The sequence below is a fragment of the Pantherophis guttatus genome, chromosome 1, assembly GCF_059756535.1.
Source record: "Pantherophis guttatus breed Tessera chromosome 1, ASM5975653v1, whole genome shotgun sequence".
Lineage (NCBI taxonomy): Eukaryota > Metazoa > Chordata > Lepidosauria > Squamata > Colubridae > Pantherophis > Pantherophis guttatus.
In genome coordinates, this window is record NC_142063.1 from 135597409 (window position 1) to 135624044 (window position 26636).

At 38.6% G+C, this 26636-nt stretch overlaps 1 protein-coding gene across 1 annotated transcript in view; it reads right to left on the reverse strand.

Annotated features, from left to right (window-relative positions):
• The window catches only part of VWDE (von Willebrand factor D and EGF domains), a 325020-nt gene that overhangs the window by 22319 nt on the left and 276065 nt on the right, over positions 1-26636 (reverse strand). Inside the window, exons 27-29 of the mRNA XM_034424473.3 lie at positions 23496-23591; positions 5139-5234; positions 3568-3663 (exon numbers count right to left, since the gene is read on the reverse strand). Of these exons, the coding sequence (XP_034280364.3) occupies positions 3568-3663; positions 5139-5234; positions 23496-23591 (288 nt within the window). The remainder of the gene's footprint in view (positions 1-3567; positions 3664-5138; positions 5235-23495; positions 23592-26636) is intronic.

A 26636-nucleotide genomic window follows, 5' to 3' on the forward strand; every position in this document is an offset into this window, starting at 1 on the left:
TGGTGATAATTTCTGGAACAGAGATATGATGGGTCATTATTAAATTATAGTCTACAAAAACTATAAGCATGATGTTGAAATGCAATTACTATCAGTTGTTAAGGCTGATTGTTTTTACACACAGAGAAGTGAAAAGACATATGTTATGTTATGCATGATGAGTAAGTGGAGGAGTGGCGAAGAAGAGAATCGGGTGAATTAAATTTTTTCTTTGCTCATTCTCTCTTTTTGTACTTGGGAATAACTGACTCAGAGAGATATTTTTTCCACTGGATATGTTGGTGGATTAGAAGAACAATAGGTGTGAGTTTGGCTCAAATTGCTGCTTCAATTTGGGTCACATTACATTTTGAAATGGAAAGCACTGATTACAGAAGAGTGGGCTAAAAGAAGCTTTATTTATATGTCAATAAAACATAATAAAGTGTGCTTTAAAATGCATTTTGGGGGATTATTCGACATTGGATTAGGGTTATGCTAAAACAGGGAAGTGCAATAAAATAGAATACACTTCTATCTATATTATTGGGAGGACAATTTAAAATTTTCAAAAGAAAATTAAAATTAAACATAATATAGTCAAGGGGAAATCTCAATGAATTTTTCAGAAATGTATTTACTTTAAACCCTGGAGTAAGGCAGACATTTTGCTATGTAGTCTTGGCAAAGACGATATTATTAAGTCAAGCTTCTTGTGTTGAAATTAGAATCAATAAAAAGACTTTCCCTTGTGCTGGCAAGAATATTAACTGTAAATGACTATCATCATTGAACACTTTACTTCAAAGAAATGAAGAGAAAATCTAGAATGAGGTATACCAAAGGGGGCAGAACAGGGGAAGGAGATTTAGAAAATTATAAACCTACTGGTTTGACATGTGAATGAAAGTAACATGTTCCTAAGGGGCAAATGAAAGAGTTAGCATATATAACATTATGTTGCCATAGATATTAATCAGAGTAAGGGCACTGAAGTTAATGAGCAGAATGTCTGATTATTCATTATTTTAATAATTTTATAAGATGTTTCAAATATCAGAGCGGATTCAATGTTCTCTACAGCTGCATACCATACAGTGATGCCTAGAATGCCTAGTTGAAATGAATAAATGATCAGTATAAATGGCATGACAAAAATATCTTCTTCTGGAGCACAAAATCCCTTTCTTTGAAAAATATCTTTTTGGATATTTGATGGCTCCTGAAGTGAAACAAACATAAGGTATTTCTCTGTAGGCCATCAAAATATGTATGTGATGAACCATTGAACTACCGCTGTAGTCCATAAAAAATGACTTAGAGGTCCATAAGCTTGATACTCCGATGTTCAGGCGTTCCTAAGACTGGGAAGACCAATTTTATGCCTTCTTTGGGCCAGCACGCTGAAAGGTTTTGGACCATTTCTTTCTATCAGTTCAAGCCACTTTATAGTTAGGATTTTTCTTGTAAGGAGAAGATGACGCTTCCTTAAGCTTCTGGAGATATCAAACTATCAAACTAACAAAAACAGTGAAATGAAGATTTGATAATTTAATTTTTTAAAAAGAGCTAGCCTTGAAAAGAGCTAGCCTCTGTTCTATTTTTCATGGTCTTTGACAACAGTTGGCTCTTTTAAGCCAATATTTGAATGATTCACCTTGCTTAGATTAGTTATTCCTCTCTTTTCTACCCTTGTTATTTCTATGGTTGTGATTTTGCTATTTTGTACTGTGACTATATTCTGATTGTTCAAGATAGAGCGATAATGATCATGCTCAACTTAAAACACTTAATCTTCCTGAAAATGTGTTCTGTGTTTTGTGACAGAGAAGGTGAAAACTGGAGCACATATTGTTAGTAAGGATGACTTTTCTTTTGCTTTCTCCTGATTGCATCGCAAGCTTTTTTTAACAAACTCATTCCAATCAAAGCAGTTTTCAGAAAGTGAATTTTCATAAGCAAATTTGGGGGCTAATTATTGGAGCCATGAAAGTATTTAATTCAGTGAGCATAAGAGAGACGATGTGGACCATACTGTATATTTCAGGACTATGAAAATCATTTTGAAAAAGGTGCTTCAGGACACCTTGGGAGGATATGCAAAATCTGTCTCTCTGTTATGTTAAATTAATGGCATCTTTCTTCAGGTTCATGCAGCTTCTTTGGAAGTTACCTCTGGCTATCTCTGTGGGTGCATGCACAACCATTTTGCCTAGCACAAGTGGAATCAGTCAGAAGCAGCCATGCAAGAATGGGAGAAAAAAAAAGATGTGCCTGCTTTAACAATTTCAAATTAAACTTTTTGTATGCGCTGCCATACACTGCTTTCACAGGATTTCTCAGCAGTAATATGCATCATATCAAACAATAAGAGGAATTATTAAGAGAATTCAGTCCTAGATAAGGTGGCAGCAGAAAGTAAAAAAAAGAAAAAATGGATTCCTATTAGCATTCTGTCATTTATTTTCAACAGAAGAATTATCTTGGTCAGCAATACAGATGCTCATGACTTCTCTATGTCTTTTCTGCATAATGTGATAATGAAATTACATTTTACCCATCCAACATAACAAATTGTAAGCATGTTTTACTTGATTTGACTTATGTGAGTAAAATGGAAGAAAGAAATGTCCTTTCCCTGCTTATGCTTAAAATTCCTATCATGCCATTAAAGCTATGAAAACTGACTTTTGGAGAAAGACTGGTTGAATTTAATAGAGCTTATTTCTGAGTACCCACAAGTAAGACTGTTTACCCAGGACACATTGAAGAAAGTTCTTGAAATTAAAATTGGAGCTAGTGGTAAGTCTCACTGTACTTAATAGGGATTATTTCTGAATAGACAAGCATAACATTAAACTATAAAATGACCATTTAAAATTGTGTCTGTACAAGAAAAAAGAAAGAAAGAACCATATATATTTTAGTTGAGAAAAGGAAAAGGAAAAACCGGAGTTAAGATTTTAGTCACATCCTTTGGGAAATTGGTTTTGAGAAATGGTACACAATTTGAGGTATGTATCATGAAATTAGTGGAACTTTTTGAAAAAAAATCTTTGCTGAGGATGTGCAACCTAAGTAGAGTGTTAATTTATAATTACTACGAGATATAATGGATAAAAACTGAAAATTAACTGATAAACCCTGCCATTCTGACACTCTACTTAAGTTATAAAAAATTCCACCAATTCCATTCATTCTGGATATAGAACCGACTCTGCAGTATTCGTATCTTTAAATGCAGAAAAAAACCCTTTTGATTTGGTTTGGATTACATTTTTTTAAAAGAAAGATTAAATAAGGTTTTCCACAGGATGTGAGTTTAACAGCCCTGTTCTTCTGGATGCTCATATTTAAATGCTGCAATGTAAAATGGCATAACCTTCTCAATTTTGGAAGCAGTGGTACCTATGAAATCTGGCTTATTCTATATCAAAATGTGTTTTTTTTAACTTAGCCATATTATATGAACATAACTTTATCTTCTTTTTTAAATAATTTGGGAGCAAGCAAAACTGCATCCATTCATAGTTTGGACAGAGACAAAAAGCAAAGAGAAAATATGAATCATATTCAAAAACCACTTACGAATTTGGCATAGGAGACCTGCCCATCCTTCTGAGCACTGGCAAACATTAGGCCCTATGCATTCACCTCCATTTATGCAGCTGGGTAGACACACAGCTGAAAAAAATAAATAAAGGTGAAGAGAGGAAATAAGAAGATCTTTATGATGGCCCATGAGTTTTAAGTCACTTTACTGAGTGACATGTCGTCTTAGTTTCCTACAGTTATTTTCAAAATAGCTTGATCTCAAAAGAGCTTAATGAGCATTCTTCATGAGGCAATTAGCATTCTGAAATGTCCATGATTAGCAAGTTCCCCCTTAATCTTTGCTACTCTGACTTCTAGTTTCATCATGGATTTGCTCCAAAGGCAGATTCCCTAGTCATTAAATTTTCATTTTCTATTAAGTCTGAAATCCTTAATTGATTGAGTGATTAACAGAGTAACCCATTAATTTCAGACTGAACATGAGGATATTAAATGGTGCTTTAATCAGATCAGTGCCCTTTGTAGGACGCTGAGTGGCAAAGTTGTTGCAAAGTAGCCTTGTTTACCATGTAAACAATCTTTTAGGCAAGGACAGTTGCTTAAGATTTTTTTTTTAAAAAAACCATCATTTGCATATGATGTCCTTCTTCCCTGGCTGAGAAATCATCAAAGATTCATTACAAAACCAGCTGCCCAAGGCTTAAAGGACTGAGGTGAAGACAAAAACAAACAAACAAACAAACAAACAAACAAACACAGCCCTCAAAACTTAGTAATGTTCATATTCAGACATGTGGGTATCTTTATTTCTTTATTATTTAATAAACCAATTTATAAACTGACCATCACAAAATAAGCAATTCTGGCTGGCATATAACAGAACTAAGCACAGTTAATAAATCAAAAACTGTAAGAACCAACTAAAACAAAGAATAATAGACATAGGGAAGTTAAAAATAGCAGAGTTACCTCACCAGTTCACTCATCTCCTGAAGTCCCCAGGCATACAGGAATAACCAAGTCTAAAAGTTGCCTAACAGACTGACAGTTTTTTCCAGACAGAAATGAAGGACATTTATGGTTACACTGGGAAGCCTAAAAAGTTGTATTAATTTGAATGATCTGCCTCTTCTTCTTGCCCAAGAAAGTATAGACTCTTGAAACATGGTATTTCAAAAGGAACCTTTTATTGAGAAGAAGTGATAGCAGAACAGGTGAAGCAGACTCTAAATTCCCTCCCAAATTGCCCAGTTAGAAACAGGGCTCTAGAATCCATCCTTCCAGTCCAAATGTAGATTTCAGCCAATCCACAGAAGTGAAGATGTTTATTGTAATGGCCGTCCTGAGGACCAGAAAAGGATCCGTTCCCATGGTCTTCTTCCGCTTTCAACCAACTGACACAATCCACATGGCCCTCCCTTCTTATTTCATTCCAAAGAAGGTGAGAATACTGCAGGGTACTTAGGCGCCAGGAAAAAAGTTGTAAAATACAGCTTATCCCCATGCTCCCTGCCTCCCTCCATTTGAATGGCAATATCATGTTAGGGATCTGACATGAAATATCAACAAATAGCATATTTGAATCAGAAGGGATTCAGACTCACGTATACTACAATGCTTTCCTTTCCAGCCAAATGGGCAGTCACAAACGTTGGGCCTGCTGCATCTCCCACCATGCATACACATCGGATTGCAAATACCTGCAGTGTCACAGAATTAAAGACAGGTGTCACGTGAAAAATAGTCAAAACTTTTTTTCTTTCTTTCTTTTTTTCTAAAGTACGTAGATTGTGTGTGTGTGTTTGTGCAGTTTCATAATGGCAGCGTTTTGCATAATTCAAAACAAAATGTAATTTGAGTGTGAAGAGCAGTTTTAAAATTTGGGGATTTGCAAGCTTTAGTAAATCCTTCTAGAATCTGCTGAGGTCCACTGTGTGCAAGAGACATTTCAAGGAGTCTTCAGTAAGAGCTGCCTCGCCAAAGGAATGAGAGAAACATTAATTACAACAATTCTTGAATAAGTAAACAGGAAATCTTTGGTGGCAGCTATAAGGCAGGCCAATACCACTGACTACTGCTGATTGCCAAATTCTTGTTAAGACCATTCCCCTCCTGATTAGAAAACATATTCTCAAGCATTCATCTGGATCAGCTAGAGGTGATGGAGAATTGATTAGTTTCAGACAATTCAAAAAAGCTTTTGCATTTTATCCATCAAGAATAACAGACAAGATAAGGATAGAATTACCAGAAGGAGTTTTTTGTTTTTTGTTTAGATAGAAAAACAGATTCAACATTATTTTTTAACATTTATTTAAAAGTCCTCCTTTGGCCAATGAGATGAATGCAACTTCTAGTATCTGGGGATTTGATGAGATGGCCACAGCCAGCTATATCTACTTTCACTAAATTAATGTGCTGGGAATTAACTTCTAAAAGAATAAAACTGGAAACTGACAGCTGATAATAAACGAACAAATTGATTGCATCCACATTTACATAGAAGATGGTTCTACAGATTTAAAAATACTTTTAAGACTAGGTCTACTATAAAGTAGATGCAAATAAGCAAGCACACACCTAAATGTCAGCAACAAGGTGCAGACAACCCTAACCATTAATTGAACCAAAGTGATCACTTTGAATTACACAGCCTAGATATGCTTTTTTAAAAAATGCATGTGTAGCATTATAACCCTAGACCACCATCCTACTTATAAGATTGTAGCATCTGTCTCAAATAGTAAGTAATCTGAGAACCTGGAAGACACTAGACAGTTAGGCAAGCCATCAGGAAGTCCAATGAAGTTCACATAAATTTCATACATAGAATTCAAATGTATTTTTAAAAAAATCATTCACACATCTGACTACCCAGTAAACTTTTAAAGCTTCTGACTATTTTTTTTTTAAATAACTGTTGTTCTTTATTGACCTTGGTTGGGTTCTAACACAAATAATGGTTTACATGTAGTTAGTGCAGGGGTGTCAAACTTATGTTGTCAAGGTGTCATCATGTGATGTATTGCGACTTTTTCCCCCTGCGCTAAACCAGGCATGGGCATGGGTAGCACGTGACACATCTGGCCCGTGGGCTGCGAGTTTGACAGCCCTTGTATAGTGAGATAATGCTGGAGGACTGGCCATAAACCATGAAGTTTGGCTAGACTGGTCAATGGTTAGAATCAATCAAGGCCAATTACTGATGTTCACATTCTTCACTTTTGATTACCATCCTATCAACTTCTTTTGAAACTGACAATCAGAAAACATCTTGAACTAGATTTTTCCATATTCTGTTTATAAAAGGCATGGGGAGAGAGCAAGGGCAAATGAGGCAAGCTTTGGCCATGATTCATTCTCCAATTCAGCAGTGCCAACATTTTTTAATGGAGAAGAGTTCCCCTGTCTTTTCCTAATAAGAACAACTTTCAAGGTCCTTCCTCTGGGGAAAAGTTCATGCTTTTCAAATTCAGTTCTCCAATCTCTAGCTGCCTAATATAAATAAAAATCAAACTGAACTAACATTGGCTTTTGGAATGAATGAGATAACTATTATTTATTAAAATGTGCATGGTGTTATCGAACTCATGAGCTGCAAGTTAATTCTGGAATTTTCCTTGACTGCATTGTAACACAGATTCTGTATTGTCCATTGCTCATCATTATATAGTGTTTTAATGGTCTCCTATTAACTATTATTTTCATTTACATATAATGCGCCTTTCACTGCAACTGCCATCACTGCAACAATTAGTTGTATAATAACACAGAAAACAGAATATTTTTTTTAAAAAAACAATCCATTCAAAATAAGTGACCTATAAGAAAAAATAACTTTACCATAATAAATGTTCCTAAGAGAAATATCATTTATTAAACCGAAAAGATACTGACAATTATATTTTTCCATGAAAGATTTTAAAATGTTTACTTTTACTTAAAATCAAAAGCATTAAGAATCATTAATAAATATTGAATAAAGAAAATATTCACTATTTATTGATTTCAGGGTCTCAGCTGAATTAGCGCTTTGGATAGGTTGAAACATTTCCTTAAAATTCCTAAATATTCCCCATCTTTTTTCCCCATGTTTTTCTTGTTAGCTGCCACTATATTCCTTTTTCTCCAATTTCTTTGGAGCACTGTTTGATTCTGCAAATGGTGACATGAGTAATCACAGCCATTTGAGAAACACAATGAAATAGTAATGGTCTATGTTTATAAAATATTACTAATGCAGGGATATTTGCTAACTGGGCAATAATAAATCCCAGTCATAATTCACAGCAGAACAAAGAAAGATAGGCCAGAATTGACCAAATAGGTAGAAACTCAACATTATCAGTTGAAATGTCCAAGGACAGCCAACATTATCTTTCTCTACTGATCACACATGACTGTCGCAAGCACTGTCACAACTTCAGATGGCTAATACTTCCCTTTGCAGCTGGTGAAGCCACATCTTCAGCTAGGCAGTCAGCCTGGGTTCTCTCTTCTGACTCTGGAGCCAGGTTATGTCACTAAAGTTGCACTAGGCACAGAAGCACTACAGTTCCTTGGGTGTAGTGCAGGGCCACAGTATCAGCCAACCCCATCCATTCATTCATTCATTCATTCATTCATTCATTCATTCATTCATTCCTCCATTCAGAGGTGGGTTTCAGCAGGTTCTGACCAGTTCTGGAGAACCGGTAGCAGAAATTTTGAGTAGTTCGGAGAACCGGTAGTAAAAATTCTGTCTGGCCCAGCCTCCATCTATTCTCTGCCTCCTGAGTCCCAGCTGATCTGGAGGAAATGGGGATTTTGCAGTAACCTTCCCCTGGATTGGGGAGAGAATGGAGATTTTACAGTATCCTTCCCCTGCCATGCCCACCAAGCCACGCCCACCAAGCCATGCCACACTTACCAAGCCACACCCACAGAACTGGTAGTAAAAAAAATTGAAACCCACCACTGCCTCCATTCATTCAATTTCTATAGCCACCCATTTCACTCCAATTGACTATGAGAAGCATGTCTATGCTTCTTGGCAGATCTGGTTGATTCAACCCCAGATGTTATGCTTAATGTTGTATGACACTAGACTCGTGAAGCTTATGAGTTTTCATTGCCTTTGTTTTCAGTGCCTTGATTTTTCTTACTGAAGTGGTGCATTTCATCCCATGCAGCAGTACTGATCCAAGCATCCTAAGCTTCTTCCTATCCCACACATTTCCATTTGGGCCAGATGTGGTATTTCAGTATTTAGTGTGAGAAATTAAGTGCAGAATCCTGTACAGAAAGAGTATTAAATCAGGTTGCTGATCTCCATTATGACCCTTTTGTCTGGGCTATTTCAGAAGAACTGAACTTAACTAACCTTTCCCAAAATATAATTTAGATTCTGTTAAGCCGTAGTACAATGATTACCTGTCACTGCATCACCTGAATAATATAGGAGATAAGGGAAAAACAGGACTGTGCTGCTGTGCTGAGTTGGAAGATATCGTTTTAAAAACATTGGATTTTTTGCCCCCCAGAAGGCTGGTAAATTGACCTCAATAATCTATCCCACCTCAAAGAAAGCAAGAGGTTTCCTCTAAGCAATATATTCTAGCCAAACAATTAAATGTATCAAATGCAGCTCCTGGGTGCTAATGCACCCCAAATATTGGATAAAGGGTAGAGCAGAAAGATAGCACAGCACATATTCTTGAATTATTTTCAACAGCAGTGATCAAATTCCTTCAACAGAGAATTATTTAAGAAATATCTCACAATCATGGGGTTTCACAACTCAGCCATCTAATTTTATGTAATTTAAGTTTTTGGTATCTTGGTCAGAAAGGAGAATATTAAAATGAATGATGTATTTTCATTGAAAGTACAACAAAAAATACGAGACTCGGAACTGTTAATTAACAGCAGATCAATACTAACCAAAATAACGTTTCTTCGTGTCTGAGTCTTTATGAAGGTCAATGTTTGAAAGTAACATTTGAAATCATACTTAAATAAATTGATTACTTTTTCCTTTAGTGAAAGTTGATTTATTCCAATTTACAGCATTGTAATAGATCAGAAACCACAATAACAAATTAATATTTCACATTAAAAGCTTATATAGGAGTCTAAATGGAGTAAACTACTCCCAAACATACACATATTGTTATGACGACTAGCCCAAATGAATCCACTGCAGAATAAAAACCTCTTCATTGAAGGTTGTAGACCATAATTTACCATATTGGTCCAATGTGGGTTGAGGGCAGGGGTGAAATGCTTCTGGATCGGGCTGGATCGCCTGGTCCGGTAGCGATCTTGGCTGGTGGTTCGGTGATCCGGTAGCGATGGCTCCGCCCACCTGCCCAGGTGTCATTACTTCCTAGTTTTAACCAGAAAGTAATGTGTGTTTTACCTTCTGGGCATGTGCAGGTTTTGCACATGCGCAGAAAGTCTGCACGCAGCACGTATGCTTCTGAACCGGTAAGGAAGATAAGTAGATTTCACCCCTGGTTGAAGGGTCCTTGGTGCTCCCTGAGCTTGGTTGTTTTCTTGCAGATGTTTCATTACCCAAACTACAGCATATTATCAGTGAGCATTGTTACTTATCTAATATCAGTGCTCACTGATGATGAACTGTAGTTTGGGTAATGAAATGTCAGGAAGAAAACAAGCAAGCTCAGAGAGCACCAAAGACCCTTTATTTCAACTCTGAGCAACATAAATTCTTCTTTATTGGTACCAATATGAATTGATAGATAGATGTTTTCTGACTTTTTGGTTTGGCCTGGGAGAAACTGACCCAAAGTGATGTAGCTGGTTTGTGTACTTAAGAGAACATAGAATCTGGATCTGCCTGCTCCCAATGTACCACATTGGCTGATGTTGTAGGTTTGCAGATTAAAAAGAAGTATTAATTATGATTAGTTAGCTATTGTCCTCCAAACTTAATCGAACGATAAACCTAGGTTTTTGTTTCAATCTTCAGAATTAATACTTCTACTGCCTATTTGCATATAATTTATATCAATAAAGTGTATTACACTATAGGAGGTAGAGATGAGAGCATTAAAACATTTAACAGCAGGAATATCTATTGGAATATGCATTAGTGGTCCCATATTTCTCATTGGCAGTCTGTTTCTTCTTGTGAAAGATGGATGGGAAGATACTTTACATCTACACTCTACAATTAAATCCCTTTTAACTGGATTGTTCTCCATATACGTCCATTTTTAAAATTTGATTTTACAATCCCGTGATACTGTGGAGCCCACTGTTAGTATACAGTGAACCAGTGGCATATCTCTTTCTACATCTAAATAAGGAAGTTATATGTTGTCTTAATAATTCTGTACTGATCACAATTTTTAAAACTTATTTTTCTGAACATGACAAGCATCTGGTTTAGAAGCAGGCTTCCTTATTGCAATATATTCTAATTAGGACAGCATTTGAAAAAGGCTCAGGAACTTCAATTGCCCAAAAATGTAACAGTCAGTTTTTATTTGGAATATATTGGTTGGAATAGCTCATTTCTATTCCATTAACTTCATTATTCCTAGGCTAAATTCACTGTTCTAATCCTGAAAGAAGCATACTGTAAAGAATTAGCTATTTCTTTTTCCATTTAGTTTATAATTGAATCAAACATTACCTTTAATATCAGGGAAATTTCTTTGATATTTAACCGAAAGCGCTAACATTGAAAAGGAGAATTTTTGGTTGTTTAGAATATTCTGAATTGTCATTTCAAAAACTAATATGGCTATTAAGCTGGATTTTCTATAGATATGTATGCTGTGTTGACCTACTGTAATTATTCAATATTCCAAAGTCAGAAATTAGATCATTTTACTAATTTTTTAGTACACACTATAATAAACACAATGTAAGTGGTGTATGTGTGTATGTGTGTTTACCAATCTAAGCAGAAAACATTGCCAGTCCTTTCCTCTATAAAGCTGGGGATGACATAAAGGCATGTAGTCAAATGGGAGATGCTTATCCTGCCTTTAGCTTTTTAAGAGGGCAATAAATTCAAGGAGTTATTTCTGCTGTGTGGATGCTAAATAATGAAATTTTCAGTAAAATAGATTATCTAGGGAGGTTGCATATTACTTCTTGCATTACCATGCATTTTATTGCTAATCCTGGCATCCACTTCAGTTTGCTTCCAAATATATGATAGCATAGTCATAGTGTGGTTATTTCTCAGTAAGCACCCAAGGATCAAAACTCTGCATTTCAAGTGCCAGTCAATCTGAGAAAATGGAATTAACATATTATATTTGTCTACATCTACATTAAACATACCCTTTTCTCTCGATGCTATTTCCCTGCCCAAAAAAATTTATAGATGATAGAGGCAAGAGGAAAGATATGGCTGCCTGAAAAGCCTAAATAAAGAAATAAGGCATAATGAAGCAAAAGTATTTATTTTTAAACAAATTTATAGTACAGGTTGTACTCGACTTACGACCTTTCATTTAGTAACTGTTTGAAGTTCACTGAAAAAAGTGACATATGAACATTTTTCACACTTGCAACCATTGCAGTATCCCCATGGTCATGTGATCAAAATTCAGACGCTGGGCAACTGATTCATATTTATGACGGATGCTGTTTCCTGAGGTCATGAGATCACCTTTTGCGACCTTCTGACAAGCAAAGTCAACGGGGAAACCAGATTCACTCAACAACCATGCTACTGCCTTAACAGCTGCAGTGATTCACTTAACTGTGGCAAGAATGGTTGTAAAATGGGGAACTGAAAAACTGTCTCGCTTAGCAACATAAATTTTGGGCTCAATTGTGGTCTTAAGTCAATGACCACTTGTATATAGCCAATCTAATTACACATACCACAGGTGACATGGGGTGGCTTAAAAAAATTCAACCAGAATTAAACCATAATCTATATGTGTGAACAAAACAAAAAGTAAATAAAAGATTAATTGTAATGATTATATCAGTCACTCTTGGGCTTCCAGTAAATGAGTTCCTTCAACCTAATCTGATCATAAGAACTGTACAGATAATTACTTCCTGCTCTAGAAAGATGAATCCGATAAATATCAAAACTCAAAACTTAGGAGAACTTTTACAAGATAATATGGCCTATTTATCACAAGGAAATTCCCATGCAAATGGGAAATTTTCCAAGATTATGACTATGTAGACACAATTTTGCACAGAAAAAGTAACCCTGTTTTAGGAAAGCAAAATAAATTGATTTTGGATCTATATCAAAAAAATTTTTTTTAAAAAAATTCAATACACTCAGAAAACAAAATTTATTTATTTATTTATTGATTGATTGATTGATTGATTGCGATTTATATGCCGCCTTTCTCCCTAGGGACTCAAGGCGGCTTACAAAATGACAACTTCAATACAAATCACAATACAATACCAAATTAAAATCAGTAACCCAATTAAAAAAACGATTTAAAATTATACCAGTGTACCCCCAAACGGATCAGTTTAATTGGCGGAAGAGCCACGTCTTCAGCTCGCGATGGAAGGAAAGAAGGTCGGAGGCTGTCCTGAGCTCAGTGGGCAATCCATTCCAGAGGGTCAGGGCTCCCACAGAGAACGCCCTCCCCCTGGGGGTCGTCAGCCGACATTGTTTGGCCGACGGCACCCTGAGGAGGCCGACTCTGTGAGAGCGCACAGGATGATGGGAGAATGGCTGGAGATGGTCCTGCAAGTACCCCAGGCCTAAGCCATGAAGGGCTTTATAGGTGAGCACCAGCACCTTGAAACGTATCCGGAGTGCCACCGGTAGCCAGTGCAGCTCACGCAGGAGAGGTGTTACACGGGAGTATCTAGACGCCCCCGTAACTACCCGTGCGGCTGCATTTTGGATTAGCTGAAGCCTCCGGACACATCCCAAGGGCAGCCCCATGTAGAGGGTGTTACAGTAGTCCAACCTAGAGGCAACAAGGGCGTGAGTGACCGTGGCGAGGGCATCCCGGTCTAGGAACGGGCGCAACTGGCGCACAAGACGGACCTGTGTGAAGACCCCCCTGGTTACGGCCGTCAGATGGTCATCTAAAGACAGCCGAGAATCCAGGAGGACACCCAAGTTGTGGACCCTATCGGAGGGAGCAAGGGTTTCACCTCCGATCATTAAGGATGGAACCTCCAGATCCCGGGATGCCGGCATCCACAGCCACTCAGTCTTGGAAGGGTTGAGTCTCAGCCTGTTCCTCCCCATCCAAACCCGCACCGCTTCCAGGCAGTGGGACATCACGGAAAGGGCATCCCTAGGGTGGTCAGGGGTGGAGATGTAAAGCTGGGTATCATCAATATACCAATATATCATCAAAATACCAAACACTGAGCATAAGAAAGTAAGAAAATCAGTAACAGGATAAAAATGTTATAAGAGAGTAACATACATATTGATACCTAATAAAAAACCAAAAGTATCCACCAAGTAGACAGTTCCAAAATGAGATCCAAATCCTCCTTCCTGTAATCCCTTTTGGACAATAATTGACAATCCAACTGACATTTCTGTAGGCACTAGCAGAGGAAAAGGGGAAAAAAAAAATTTCCTCAGGACCACCAAGAGAGCAAACCACTTGCTTTGGTCAAGTGGGACAAAATAAGAGTCTAACTCAGTCAACCTTGACAAATAAGGATAGAAGCGATCTTCTAATGAGATAGTATTATACTCGATCTCAGTATCATAGATTGCAAAATGTTAAAGTTAGCAAATGAGAATCTTCCCCTATGCAAGACAGCTATGATATTAACAAAACAGTTGACTAAAGTAAAAGATCTTTTGCTTTGAAACACTTTTACAGAATACTTCAAAGAACATCCCTTTTTCTCTCTGACTTGCTTTCTTATACTATTGTTGGATTAAGAATTGGGCTGAAAGGCCACACCTATGCCTTTCTTCCAGGTAAACACAGGACTTTTCGGGAAGAAGAGGGATCAGAGATTCCATTGTGAAGATTAGTTTGAGCTGCCGTTTTAATAGCAGATTTCTCCTGCAAGCCTCGGCAGAAGAGAAAGACCAAATTCCAGATGAAAGGGAGCATTTATCACATCTGGCATGTGAAGCATAGCTCTTTACAATTTAGTTTGGATTCCTTCTAAAGCTCTTAAACCTTTATACTAACAGAGGTACATGTCACAGAGCAAAAGGCTGAGCACGGAGACTTTGAATAATTTCACTGTATCGAGTACAAAAGTACGGCCTTTGCAGCAAGCAGAATAAGCTTTAGGCCTGAATAGTGATGTTCCTTCCAAGCTGAAGATGGCTGGAAAAGGGAACCTGAAGTACTTGGTGCCTAACTTGTTCAATGATGCTGTAATTAATCTTCCTATTAGGTTTGCAATTAATATACCTCTTAGTAAACACAAGCACTTTAGTTTTGTTATAATTAACAGCCATTTTTTTCCCTTTGTTGCAAAATGCGGTTGGTATTTGAAGACTCTGCCCCAGGCCAGCCTGTGACAAAACTAACTGAATTATCAGCATGCAAAAGGAGAAATACGTGTTTGTTTGCCAACCATGAAGGATAAAATGAATAAAAATCAATTAAAGAAGAGGGGACTGAGTGTTTAGTCTTTCTTTCTTTCTTTCTTTCTTTCTTTCTTTCTTTCTTTCTTTCTTTCTTTCTTTCTTTCTTTCTTTCGCAGCACGGTGCACCTTACATGAATAAATAATGATTAATCAAAGTACTGGGTGATCAGTAGGGACTTCTTGCTGTTACTTTTCCCCATAATGTAAGGTGACCAGATTTTAACATTGGTAAAGAGGGACATTGTGGGCGTGGCTTATTTTGTGGGCATGGCTATCTGGTCATGTGACTGGGTGGGCGTGGCTATCTGGTCATGTGACTGGGTGGGCGTGGCTAGCTGGTCATGTGACCGGGTGGCCATGGCTATGTGTATAGGGTAAGGTGAACAGATTTTAACATTGGTACGAAGGACACCATTGTGGGCGTGACTTATTGTGTGGGCGTGGCTTGGAGGCCATGTGACTGGGTGGGCGTGGCTAGCTGGTCATGTGACCGGGTGGCCATGGCTATGTGTATAGGGACTACTCAGAGGACTGAAAAGTCATTTCTGACAGGTCCTCACACTTTTGACTGGTCCTCACACTTATGACCATCCTCACATTTATGCCCGTGCAGTATTCTTAACAACCATGTCACTCATTTCACAACTGCTTCTCTTCACCATGGTGACAAGATAGGGCAAAAATGTAAAATGTGAGGACAGTCGTAAGTTCGAGGACTGGTCAAAAGTGTGAGGACCAGTTAAAATAACTTTTTCAGCCCTCTGAGTAGTCCATATGCACAAAAGGATTAACCAGAGGGCTGAAAAAAGTCATTTCTGACAGGTCCTCGCACTTTTGACTGGTCCTCACACTTATGACCATCCTCACATTTATGCCCATGCAGCATTCTTAACAACCATGTCACTCATTTCACAACTGCTTCTCTTCAACATGATGACAAGATAGGGCAAAAATGTAAAATGTGAGGACAGTCATAAGTTCAAGGACTGGTCAAAAGTGTGAGGACCAGTCAAAAATAACTTTTTCAGCCCTCTGAGTAGTCCATATGCATTAAAGGATACAGCAATAGAGAGGGATGAAGGAATGGAAATTAGAGTAGGAGTGAGGGTAAGAGAGGGAGGAAGAGAGGAGGAGAAGGAGAAAGGAAGAGGAAGTAGGGAGGAGAAAAAGAGGGTGGGGGGAAGAGAAAGTAAGAAGGAAAGAAAAGAGAGTGGTGGTAGGTTTGAGGAGAAAGATTGCTGTACAATAAAAAAGATGAAAGGGAAGAAAGCCAACCCCAAGCAAATATAAAGATATTAAGATTAAGAATGAATTGTTTTCCCTCTAGCCATCAGCGGGGATTCAGGAGGCAGCCGGGAGTCAGGAGCAGAATGAAAAATCGGGACTTTTTTAAAACGCCGCGGGACGCGGGACAAATTGCTCAAAAGCGGGACTGTCCCGCCAAAAGCGGGACGTCTGGTCACCTTACCATAATGTCTCCTCTCTGTTTGCTACCTTCAGATAAATAAAAGACAGCAGACAGACAGCTTTGAAGGTAATCTAAGTACTTCTTCACCAAATGATGCATTGATTGAGCTCCTGTCCAGACCTAAAGTTGGCAACATATTATATTAAGTCAGCCAGTCAACAACTTTCTTATATAGATGCCTGGGTTTTAATTTTCTAATAATGCTCAGGAGGCTGTTTGGGCATAAATTGGTCAGGCGAATTTACTACCTTTTTTAAAAGTTAGAGATTGATACTAGCCATGAATCTGATTTGATTTGATTTGATTTTATTGAATTTCTATACCGCCCTACTCCCGAAGGACTCAGGGCGGTGCACAGCCATGAAATAAAACACATAGATATACAAAATTTAAAATCGAATAAAATGAATTAAATAAATTTGGCTGAATTAATCCCATAATTTAAAATACCCATATTTTAAAATACAGTAAAAAATTTAAAATTTACACTTAAAAGGGAGAAGATTTAGGCGAGGCCAGCTTGATGAAATAGCAGTGTCTTCAGCTCGCGGCGGAAGGTGCGCAGGTCCGGAATCCTCCGTATCTCTGGGGGGAGCTCATTCCAGATTGTCGGTGCCCCCACAGAGAAGGCTCTCTCCCTAGGGGCTGACAGCCTACATTGTTTGGCCGACGGCACCTGGAGGAGCCCCGCTCTGTGGGAGCGTACTGGTCGGTGGGAGGCTATTGATGGTAGTAGGCGGTCCCGTAAGTAACCAGGTCCTAAGCCATGGAGCGCTTTAAAGGTCGTAACCAGAACCTTGAAGCGCACCCGGAAGACCACCGGGAGCCAGTGTAGCTCGCGCAGGAGAGGTGTTACATGGGAGCTCCACGTTGCTCCCATAACCACCCGCACGGCCGCACTCTGCGCCAGTTGGAGCCTCCGGGTGCACCTCAAGGGGAGCCCCATGTAGAGAGCATTACAATAGTCCAGACGAGAGGTGACGAGGGCATGAGTGACTGTGCGTAACGAGTCCCGATCTAGAAAGGGACGTAACTGGCGAATCAGGCGGACCTGATGAAAAATCCTCCCGGTCACGGCCGTCAAGTGCTCTTCTAAAGACAGCCGTGAATCCAGGAGGATGCCCAAGTTACGAACCCTTTCCGTGGGGGCCAATGATTCGCCCCCAATAGCCAGCGATGGCGCCAGCTGACTATATCGGGACGTCGGAAACCACAGCCATTCGGTCTTGGATGGGTTGAGCCTGAGCCCGTTTCTCCCCATCCAGATCCGTACGGCCTCCAGGCACTGGGACATCACTTCAAGGGCATCGTTGGGGTGGTCCGGGGTGGAGATGTACAGCTGAGTGTCGTCAGCGTACAGATGGTACTTCACCCCGAAACCACGGATGATCTCGCCCAGCAGCTTTACATAAATGTTGAACAAAAGGGGCGAGAGAACCGATCCCTGTGGCACCCCGCATATAAGGGGCCTCGGGGTCGATCTCTGCCCCCCTGTCAACACAGACTGCGACCGGTCAGAGAGAAAGGAGGAGAACCACCATAAAACGGTGCCTCCCACCCCCAACCCTTCCAGCCGGTGCAGCATGATACCATGGTCGATGGTATCAAAAGCCGCTGAGAGGTCTAACAGGACCAGGACAGAGGAACAACCCCTGTCCCAAGCCCTCCAGAGATCATCAACCAATGCGACCAATGCCGTTTCCGTGCTGTACCCAGGCCTGAAGCCCGACTGGAACGGATCTAGATACGACGCTTCATCCAGGTACTGGGGAAGCTGTCGCGCAACCACACTCTCAACAACCTTCGCAACGAAGCAAAGGTTGGAGACTGGACGATAATTAGCCAATACTGCCGGGTCCAGGGAAGGCTTCTTGAGGAGGGGCCTTACCACCGCCTCTTTCAGGGCGGCGGGGAAGACACCCTCACCCAACGAAGCATTTATAATCCCCTGGAGCCAGCCTCGCGTCACCTCCCGGGAAGCCAGCACTAACCAGGAGGGGCACGGGTCCAACAAACATGTGGTCGCATTCAATCTACCCAGAATCCTGTCCACGTCATCTGGGGTCACAGGATCAAACTCATCCCAGATAACAGTCTCAAGACCTGCCTCTGTCACCCTCGCTGGATTTATCCCGTCAGAGTCCAGACCTGCCCGAATCTGAGTGATTTTGTCATACAGATACTGAACAAAATCCTTGGCTCTTCCCTCCAAGGGGTCCTCCCGCGCTTCCTGGTGGAGCAGGGAGCGGGTCACCCTAAACAGGGCAGCCGGGCGATTATCTGATGACGCAATAAGAGCAGCAAAATGAGTACATTTTGCTGCTTTTATCGCCACTAGGTAACTCCTAATATGAGATCTTACCAGTGTTCGGTCAGATTCAGAAAGACTAGCTCTCCAACAGCTCTCTAGGCGTCTTTTCCGGCGCTTCATCTCCCTCAGCTCCTCGGTAAACCAAGGAGCCAGGCGAGATCAGCGCCGGGTCAGAAGCCGCAAAGGCACGACTCGGTCCAGGGCTCCAGCAGCCGCCCTATCTGAAAGGAAAGGTCAGTGTGGTAATACAGAGTAGCTAGTATGATAGCCCACCAGTCAAAATTTGCTTTTTAATAGTTCTGTCAAGGTCAAATTCCCGCCTCCTTGACTTACACACGACTTTATTATTCTTTAGTTCTGCTATATCTCTGGAATAGATAGGGGAGACCAACCAAATAAATATTTTATAGTCCTCACCCAAAGATGTTAGTTCTGAATAGGCTCTATCCATTTCTTGGTTAAAATCAGCACCCTACCCTAGAAGCATTTTCAGCTGAATAGTAATTCAAAAATTGCAAAAAACAAAAGAAGATATGTGGACTATTGATCGTTTGTTGCTTCAGCTACCTTCTTCTAATTAACCATTTCTTCCTTTTTTAAGTTGTCCTTTTTTCAGCAGTGTCTTTCAGTGTTTATTTAGATTCAATCCAATAATCCTATTATTTTTTCTAATAACTTCATTGAGAGACTACAAGGAAGCTTAAAAAAAATGGAAAGTGGCTATTGAGTATTCCTGACCGAGATAGTTTCATATGTACAACAGTGCTCTGGCCTTGAAACCTGAAGCCTTAGAATGTAATTTCAGGTTAAGAGAGAAATGATCCCTATCATAATAAAATCAATCTTCAGACCAACTATTCTGTTGGATAACATTTGAGATTTACATATAATGAATAGCACTTCTACCCATTTCCACTCTACAGGATTTTGTTTTAGGAGTCGCCTTTAACTGATCCAATTAGAATTGAAAAACAAACAAACCCAATTCTAATTAGCTAATCTCTACCCTCTGTAATTATTTTCCTTATCTTTCGAGAAAGCAGGTTGGAAATAAAAGTGACCAATAGATAATTAAAATAAAACAGAGGAAGTAAAGGGTTCTTCATTGGATTCAATGCCACGTTAAAGTAACTTGCAAGAATTAGTTCAAAGATGGTTTATTTTATTAACAAACCCAGGAGATAATCATCAAACACACTCCCAATGTCATTAAAATGATTTAAATAGACATTGATTAACAGCAACAGTGTTTGTTATCTGGTTTCAGTTCAATAACTATAGGCAAGAAAGGAGAAGTGACATGCTTGGATATAGTTTGGCTAAAATGAAGATGCTGAGAGCTCCTTGGCTATATCTTTCAAGCATAGCCTGTAATGAAAAAGACATATAGCCATTGAGTACTAAGGTTCACTGATATGAGTCTCTTGTAAGACAATTATGTAAATTGTGTTTAATTGACTCGTGAAGGTCATTCCTTTTGGTGGAGCATCTTGCTATATTTTTTAGAAATTCAGGAGATATCCCATTGAATGCCTATCAATAGATTCACCATTCATTCAATTCATTCATCATCATTCATTCATTCAATCAATCATTCAATAGATCTTTCTGTCTAAATGCCCTCAGATGGAAGAAACAAGAGAAATTTTTTTTTCTAAACACAGAATATGACTGAGGGTAGAACTGCTAGAAAAAGGCATAAAGCAATTTGTTCTTTTTTAAAAAAAAAATAAGTAAAGTATACTTTAAAATATTTCTATAGGAAACAATTGTGCACAGCAGTGTCTTATACCATAATAAATTGTGGCCAATTTTTAAACAAACAAAGAAATAACACACAATTATGGCTTATTGATATGGGCATGAAAAGGCAATGGATTTCTATTGATCCATATAGCAATAGCACTTAGATTTATATACTGCTTCATTGTGCTTTGCAGCACTCTCTAACCAGTTTATAGAATCAGCCTATTGCTCCCAACAATCTGGGTCCCCATTTTACCCTCCTTGGAAGGATGGAAGGTGTGTCAACTTTGAGCCAGTGAGAATCAAACTACTGCCAGTCAGCATAATTAGCCTGCAACCACTGGGCTACCACAGCTCTTATAATATAAGTCTATCCCCCATAGATAGAGAAACAATTAAAAGACTTGGGGAACATCTTCCTAGAATACAGATTGTCATCATTTGCTAAATGTAACTGGGACCAGTAATTCCATCACTACATAACAAGGTTGTAAAGTGAACATTCATGTGACTACACCTGACTTATAACAGCAGTTTGTCAGTTCAATTTATGATTGGTAAATGAATCACCATAGATCATGAAGCAAGACACCACAGAACTCTGACTTGTGACTTTCTGCTGGCTTCCTCATTGACTTTGCTTGTTGGAAGCTGGCTGTGAAGGTCACAAAAAGGTGAGCATGTGACTATGAGATGTTGTGACCAGTGTACCAGTTGCCAAGCTCTTGAGTTGCTATCAGTGACTATGGGGATGCTGTAATGGCTGCAATTCTGAGGACTGGTTGTAAATCTCTTTATTCAGTGTGCTCCTAACTTTGAACAGTCATTGAACAAAGTTGGTAAGCGACAGCTCTCTGTACTATACTTCTCAATAATTAAACAAAACAAAGCAAACTTGCCAGATGTAGAACTGGTTTTAGATATTACCTGTACCACAACTATTGCAAACCAAAGTTACTTCTCATTCAAATTGCTACATTGTATTAGTGTAACTGATGATTACATCAGTTGTAATCACCTGTGACTATGACATGTCACAACAATTATCAGGATGTACCTTTAAGTTATAGTTTTTTTCATGATTTGGGTACTATATGAGTCAGAAACATCTTAATTGGTAGGCCTAATTGAAGAGGTGCTAAGCCTTCTGGAAAGTCATACTTTTAAAACACCTTATATATAATTGATGTGTAATCATCCTTCAAATTTTCAATCTACAAATGGGCCATAGTTTGATTTAGATATGTTCACCATTTGTTCATAGCTATTGCTATGGAAATATGCTGATACCAGTTTATATATTTTATTGCCATATCCTTTCAAGGAACTCTTATTGAATTCACCAGATATGCTTCCAAGTAAACATCCTAGATGGCAGGTTTAAATCATTGCAACAATCTGGTCCAATACCACATTATACAATGTATAACTAATATTATTAGCCAATAGGATATGCTATTAAGATGAGATCATTCATTTGTTGGTGACTGGATACAGCATATGTGGAGTGGTGAAGTAATTAAGAAGCAGAAAACTTTTCCTAGCATGTTCAGTTGACATGCTACATACGTGGAAAATCTATTTGACCCTCTTACACAACTGGCATAACAGGGAAGGCAAGTGGATTAAGATGATCAAGGAAAATTATAGGGGCAAGCAGCAAAGCCTATTAGGTAGAGACAGAGGTCATATGAATACTGAACAGAAATTACATACTCTACATTGGTAAAAGAAAACTGACTATGTAGTGGCTTGAACTCAATGATTGATATTTCTCTTCATCAATTTAAATAACTTAGTACATATTATTAGTACCTCTAGTAGTATATTTGTATAGCTCCCTGGGAATTTCTTGAAAACCTGAAATATAAAAAAGTATTTTGTGCCATTTTGGTTGGCCCTAGAGAGATTTTAGAAGTTTTGCAATGTGGCTGTGCAGGTTTACTAGAAAGCGACACCTATGATGTTCAATGGATATTCTCTAAGTATGCGAGAGCTGCAGCAACTATGAAGACTTATAACAGGTACTCAAAAGTAAATCCGATGAGTATATTATTAAATAAATGGACATTCTTGTATATGCAATCTGACTTTCTAACTGTTTTGTGCTATTGTAATATTCAACTGTTGCGGCAAATTAAGTCTTGAGCATTCTGTGTGCCTGCTTTTTAAAAATCTACTGGACACTTGTTGATAGAGATAAAATGTTCTTAATACTTAATTAAGTATTAGGGAACAAATTTATTGCTGTTAATATGCAGAAGGTTCTACCAGTTATGATGTTCTTAGTAGGTTTGCTTGTGCATGCAGAACGTAGTTTACATTTTTAGTGAAATACTAAACCAAAACTGATAGAAGTGGTCCAATTATGTAGGAATAGATAACATTGTGCCTAATAATGAGAAAAGAGGCCACCAAAACACATAAACACAACTCATTAACTAACTGTATTAATTAGGGTAGAATAATTGTAAGCAGTGACATTTTAAATTGTCCCAGTCAATGCCTGTGGATTGGGCTTTAACAACTTTCCTGACTAACTTTAATTCATCTAATTAGCTTATCTCTCATACAGATTTTCTCTCTTAAACTGGAATGAATTTAAATGTATACATAGACAGGATCAGATCCAAAGTGGCTTAAACCTTTTCTTGTCTTTGATGTAATGTTAGTGCCATTAATGTACTGGGATATAATATAAGAAGGAAACCTCCAGTAAATGGAAATAATGCCTTTTGTGGTAAAGTTACTGATATACGTGCCATGATGTAAAAATGAAAGATTAGAAGATTAATCCAAGCAAAGGATTCTGTTTAATATGCGTGCAATAAGAACCTTCCCTAGGTGATAAAGTATTTCTAAGGCAAGAGATATTTGGAAAGTTAAAGCAAAGTGGAAAAACTTACTTTTCTGACATCTTCTTCCAACATAACCTTCCATACAGGAGCAGAGGTTGTTTCTCATACATAGCCCTTTGTTCTTACAAGGAGGATTGCAGAATGCTAATTACAAGGCAAATAAATAAACCAAGGTTATTGGTAATAGGACAGAAATTGCAAAATAGACCTCAGCAGCCTAATGCTATGGCACAGGTCCATGGTAACACTGTGCCCATGATGAGATTTAGGATTACAGATTACTGATAGAATCTGATTTCTCAAGGAAGCCCTCCAATCAAAGGATTTTCATTATTCTAGCATAGCTTTATATAGGAAGAAAAGCCAGAATGTGGTTTGTTTTCTTTCAATTCAGTTTACTATATGACCTCAGCTACCATACTTTATGGGGTATTCTGCCAATTATGCAATTATTATTATTTATGATTTGTCACACAGTGAGCTAGATGTTCAGACTAGATTTGGCATTTTTGTCTGCTTATCGAGTCCTTGCCAAGGACCTGGGATAGGCAGATGTGGATGTTTGATGGGGTCACAGATATTGTCGTAGGATGTAAGCTGTTTGGAGTAAAGCTGCCTTTTGCAATTGACTAATGGTGATTTTGTCAATGCTGGTGGTACTCCAATTGTTTTGGGATTGTGCCCAAGGCACCTATCACTATTGGTACTACTGGTACCTTTGGTTTCTTTTGGCACAGTCATTCTATTTCTATATAGTTATATAGCCAGTGGTGGGATTCAGCCAGTTCGCACCACTTCGGGAGAACCGGTTGTTAACTTTCTGAGCAGTTTGGCACACTGGTTGTTGGAAGAAATCATTAGGGCAGAGAACTGGTTGTTAAATTACCTGAATCCCACCACTGTATATAGCCTTTTATCAAAGATGATATTACTGGAGTTTGAGGGATTGCTGGAATAAATAAAAGTATTTAGGTGTTAGCTTTACAGTGCAATGTTACATATGTGGTACTTAGAAGGGATCTCAATCAGACTTACTTTGAGGTTGTTCATTTAAGATTTCTATTTTAGGCTTTCAATGAAAATCATCATCATCATTACTATTATTGTAATAATTATATTGCATTGTATTACTACTGTTACAATTACTGTTTTACTTTAATTCCCCATCTCCCCTCCGCCCTCACAGACAGCTAAGAAACAATACCATAAAAAAAAAAACAACCCACACAATTTAAAACAAAATACAACAATTACAAACAGAAAATTGCAATAAGATAATTCAAACCACTATTAATGAGTATTTAATGAGGCATTAATTTGTTTATGTGTAGATCATAGACACAATTAGATGTAATAAGGTTATGTGGACTTCAATGATTGGAATATTTTAATCAGTAAGACTATAATGATAAAACACTGTTTTCCAAAAGTTGCTGGTAAGAAAAAAAAAACCCAATTTAAATAAGAAACTGAAAGGCAGTTGAAGCTAAGTGCAAAATTTCTGATAGATGCTTAGCAAAACTGGTGAAAAATGGCAGTTGCCTGTTACTATCAGGGACGGGACTGTTTTCACTCTTTCAGGATATGAAATGGCAAAAGTTTGGTTATCAAAAGTTTCCTTAACAGAACAGAATAACAGAGTTGGAAGGAACCTTAGAGCTCTTCTAGTCCAACCCCCTGTTCAAACAGGAAACCCTATATCATCTCAGACAAATGGCTATCCAGTCTCTTCTTAAAAGCTTCCAGTGTTGGAGCACCAACAACCTCTGAAGGCAAACCATTCCACTGCTTAATTGTTCTTACTGTCAGGAAATTTCTTAAATTGCATTGCATTAGAATAGAGCCATGATGGCAAATCTATGGCACACGTGCCGGAAGTAGCATGCAGAGCCATCTTTCTGGGCACACCAGCTGTCGCACGTTGCTCTTCTAGGTTCCAGTAAGCACATGCGCGCCAGCCAGCTAATCTTCACGCATACAGGAGTGCCAGAAACCGGAAGAGTAGCTCTCTGGTTCACATGCACACACCAGGAAGCTGAGCTTCCGGTTTTCGGCATGCGCATGTGTGCTGCCAGCTGGTCTTTTTGTGTGCATGCACACTAGAAACCAGAAGACCAGGTGACTGGCATGCATGTGCACACCAGAAATTGGAAGCTCAGTTTCCTGGCATGCGCATGCACCCTGGGAAACTGCTCTTCCAGTTTCTGGTGCTCCTGCATATGCGCGCCAGGGAGCTGCTCTTCCGATTTCTGGTGCTCCTGCATATGCGCGCCAGGGAGCTGCTCTTCTGGTTTCTGGCTCTCCTCTGTATGTGCAAGTGCACTCCCCTTTTGGCACTTGGTGCCAAAAAGGTTCACCAACACTGGAAACCAACAAACCAGAAGAAACCAAAGTATGCAGTGCAAAATTCTCTCATCCTTGACTATAATATAATTTAATACATCTCACATTAAAAAAAAAAAATCTATGTTGTATTGACCAGGAAGAAATTACTGTATGGATTGCTGCAATACAAACAAATTATACCAATAAATGTGTAACATATTTTGAACTGCTAACAGTCTTGTAATTATATTAGATTAGGAAAATTATATGTGTAACAGCAATTTATATCAGATTATTAGAAAGAGCCTGTATATGGGGAGAAACAGTACATGCAAACCAGTTAAGGAGAATTTATCTCCTGGCTGATAGAACAAAAAGGAAACTTACCATCTATCCATCCGTTTTACTCTCATTTAAAGTAATATAGTGCCTATCAAGCTCTCTCGCTTACAATATTGAGTGTACTGACATAGTAATGTACTGTGTATTGTGACATTTTGCCAACATACATTTTAAAGTTGAGTTCATTATGAATAACAGATTTGTTTGCTGTGATACGCTCAGTACATTATTTACATATATGCCTTTCTGTCTTTAAAAATAATACAGGGCAATTCAATACACAGCACTATTTCAATTAACATCTTACTATGCATGTCATAAGGGATGCAGTGGCATTATGACATTATTGTCCGAAGTTGTCTTCGGACAACAGCTTTGAAATGGAGATGAGCACTGCTCCCTAGAGTCGGGAACGACTAGCACATATGTGAGAGGGGAACCTTTACCTTTATGCATGCCATATAAACAATATGCCAGCACATGGTTTGTTCTGAATGAAAGTGAAAATGCAACGAATAATGG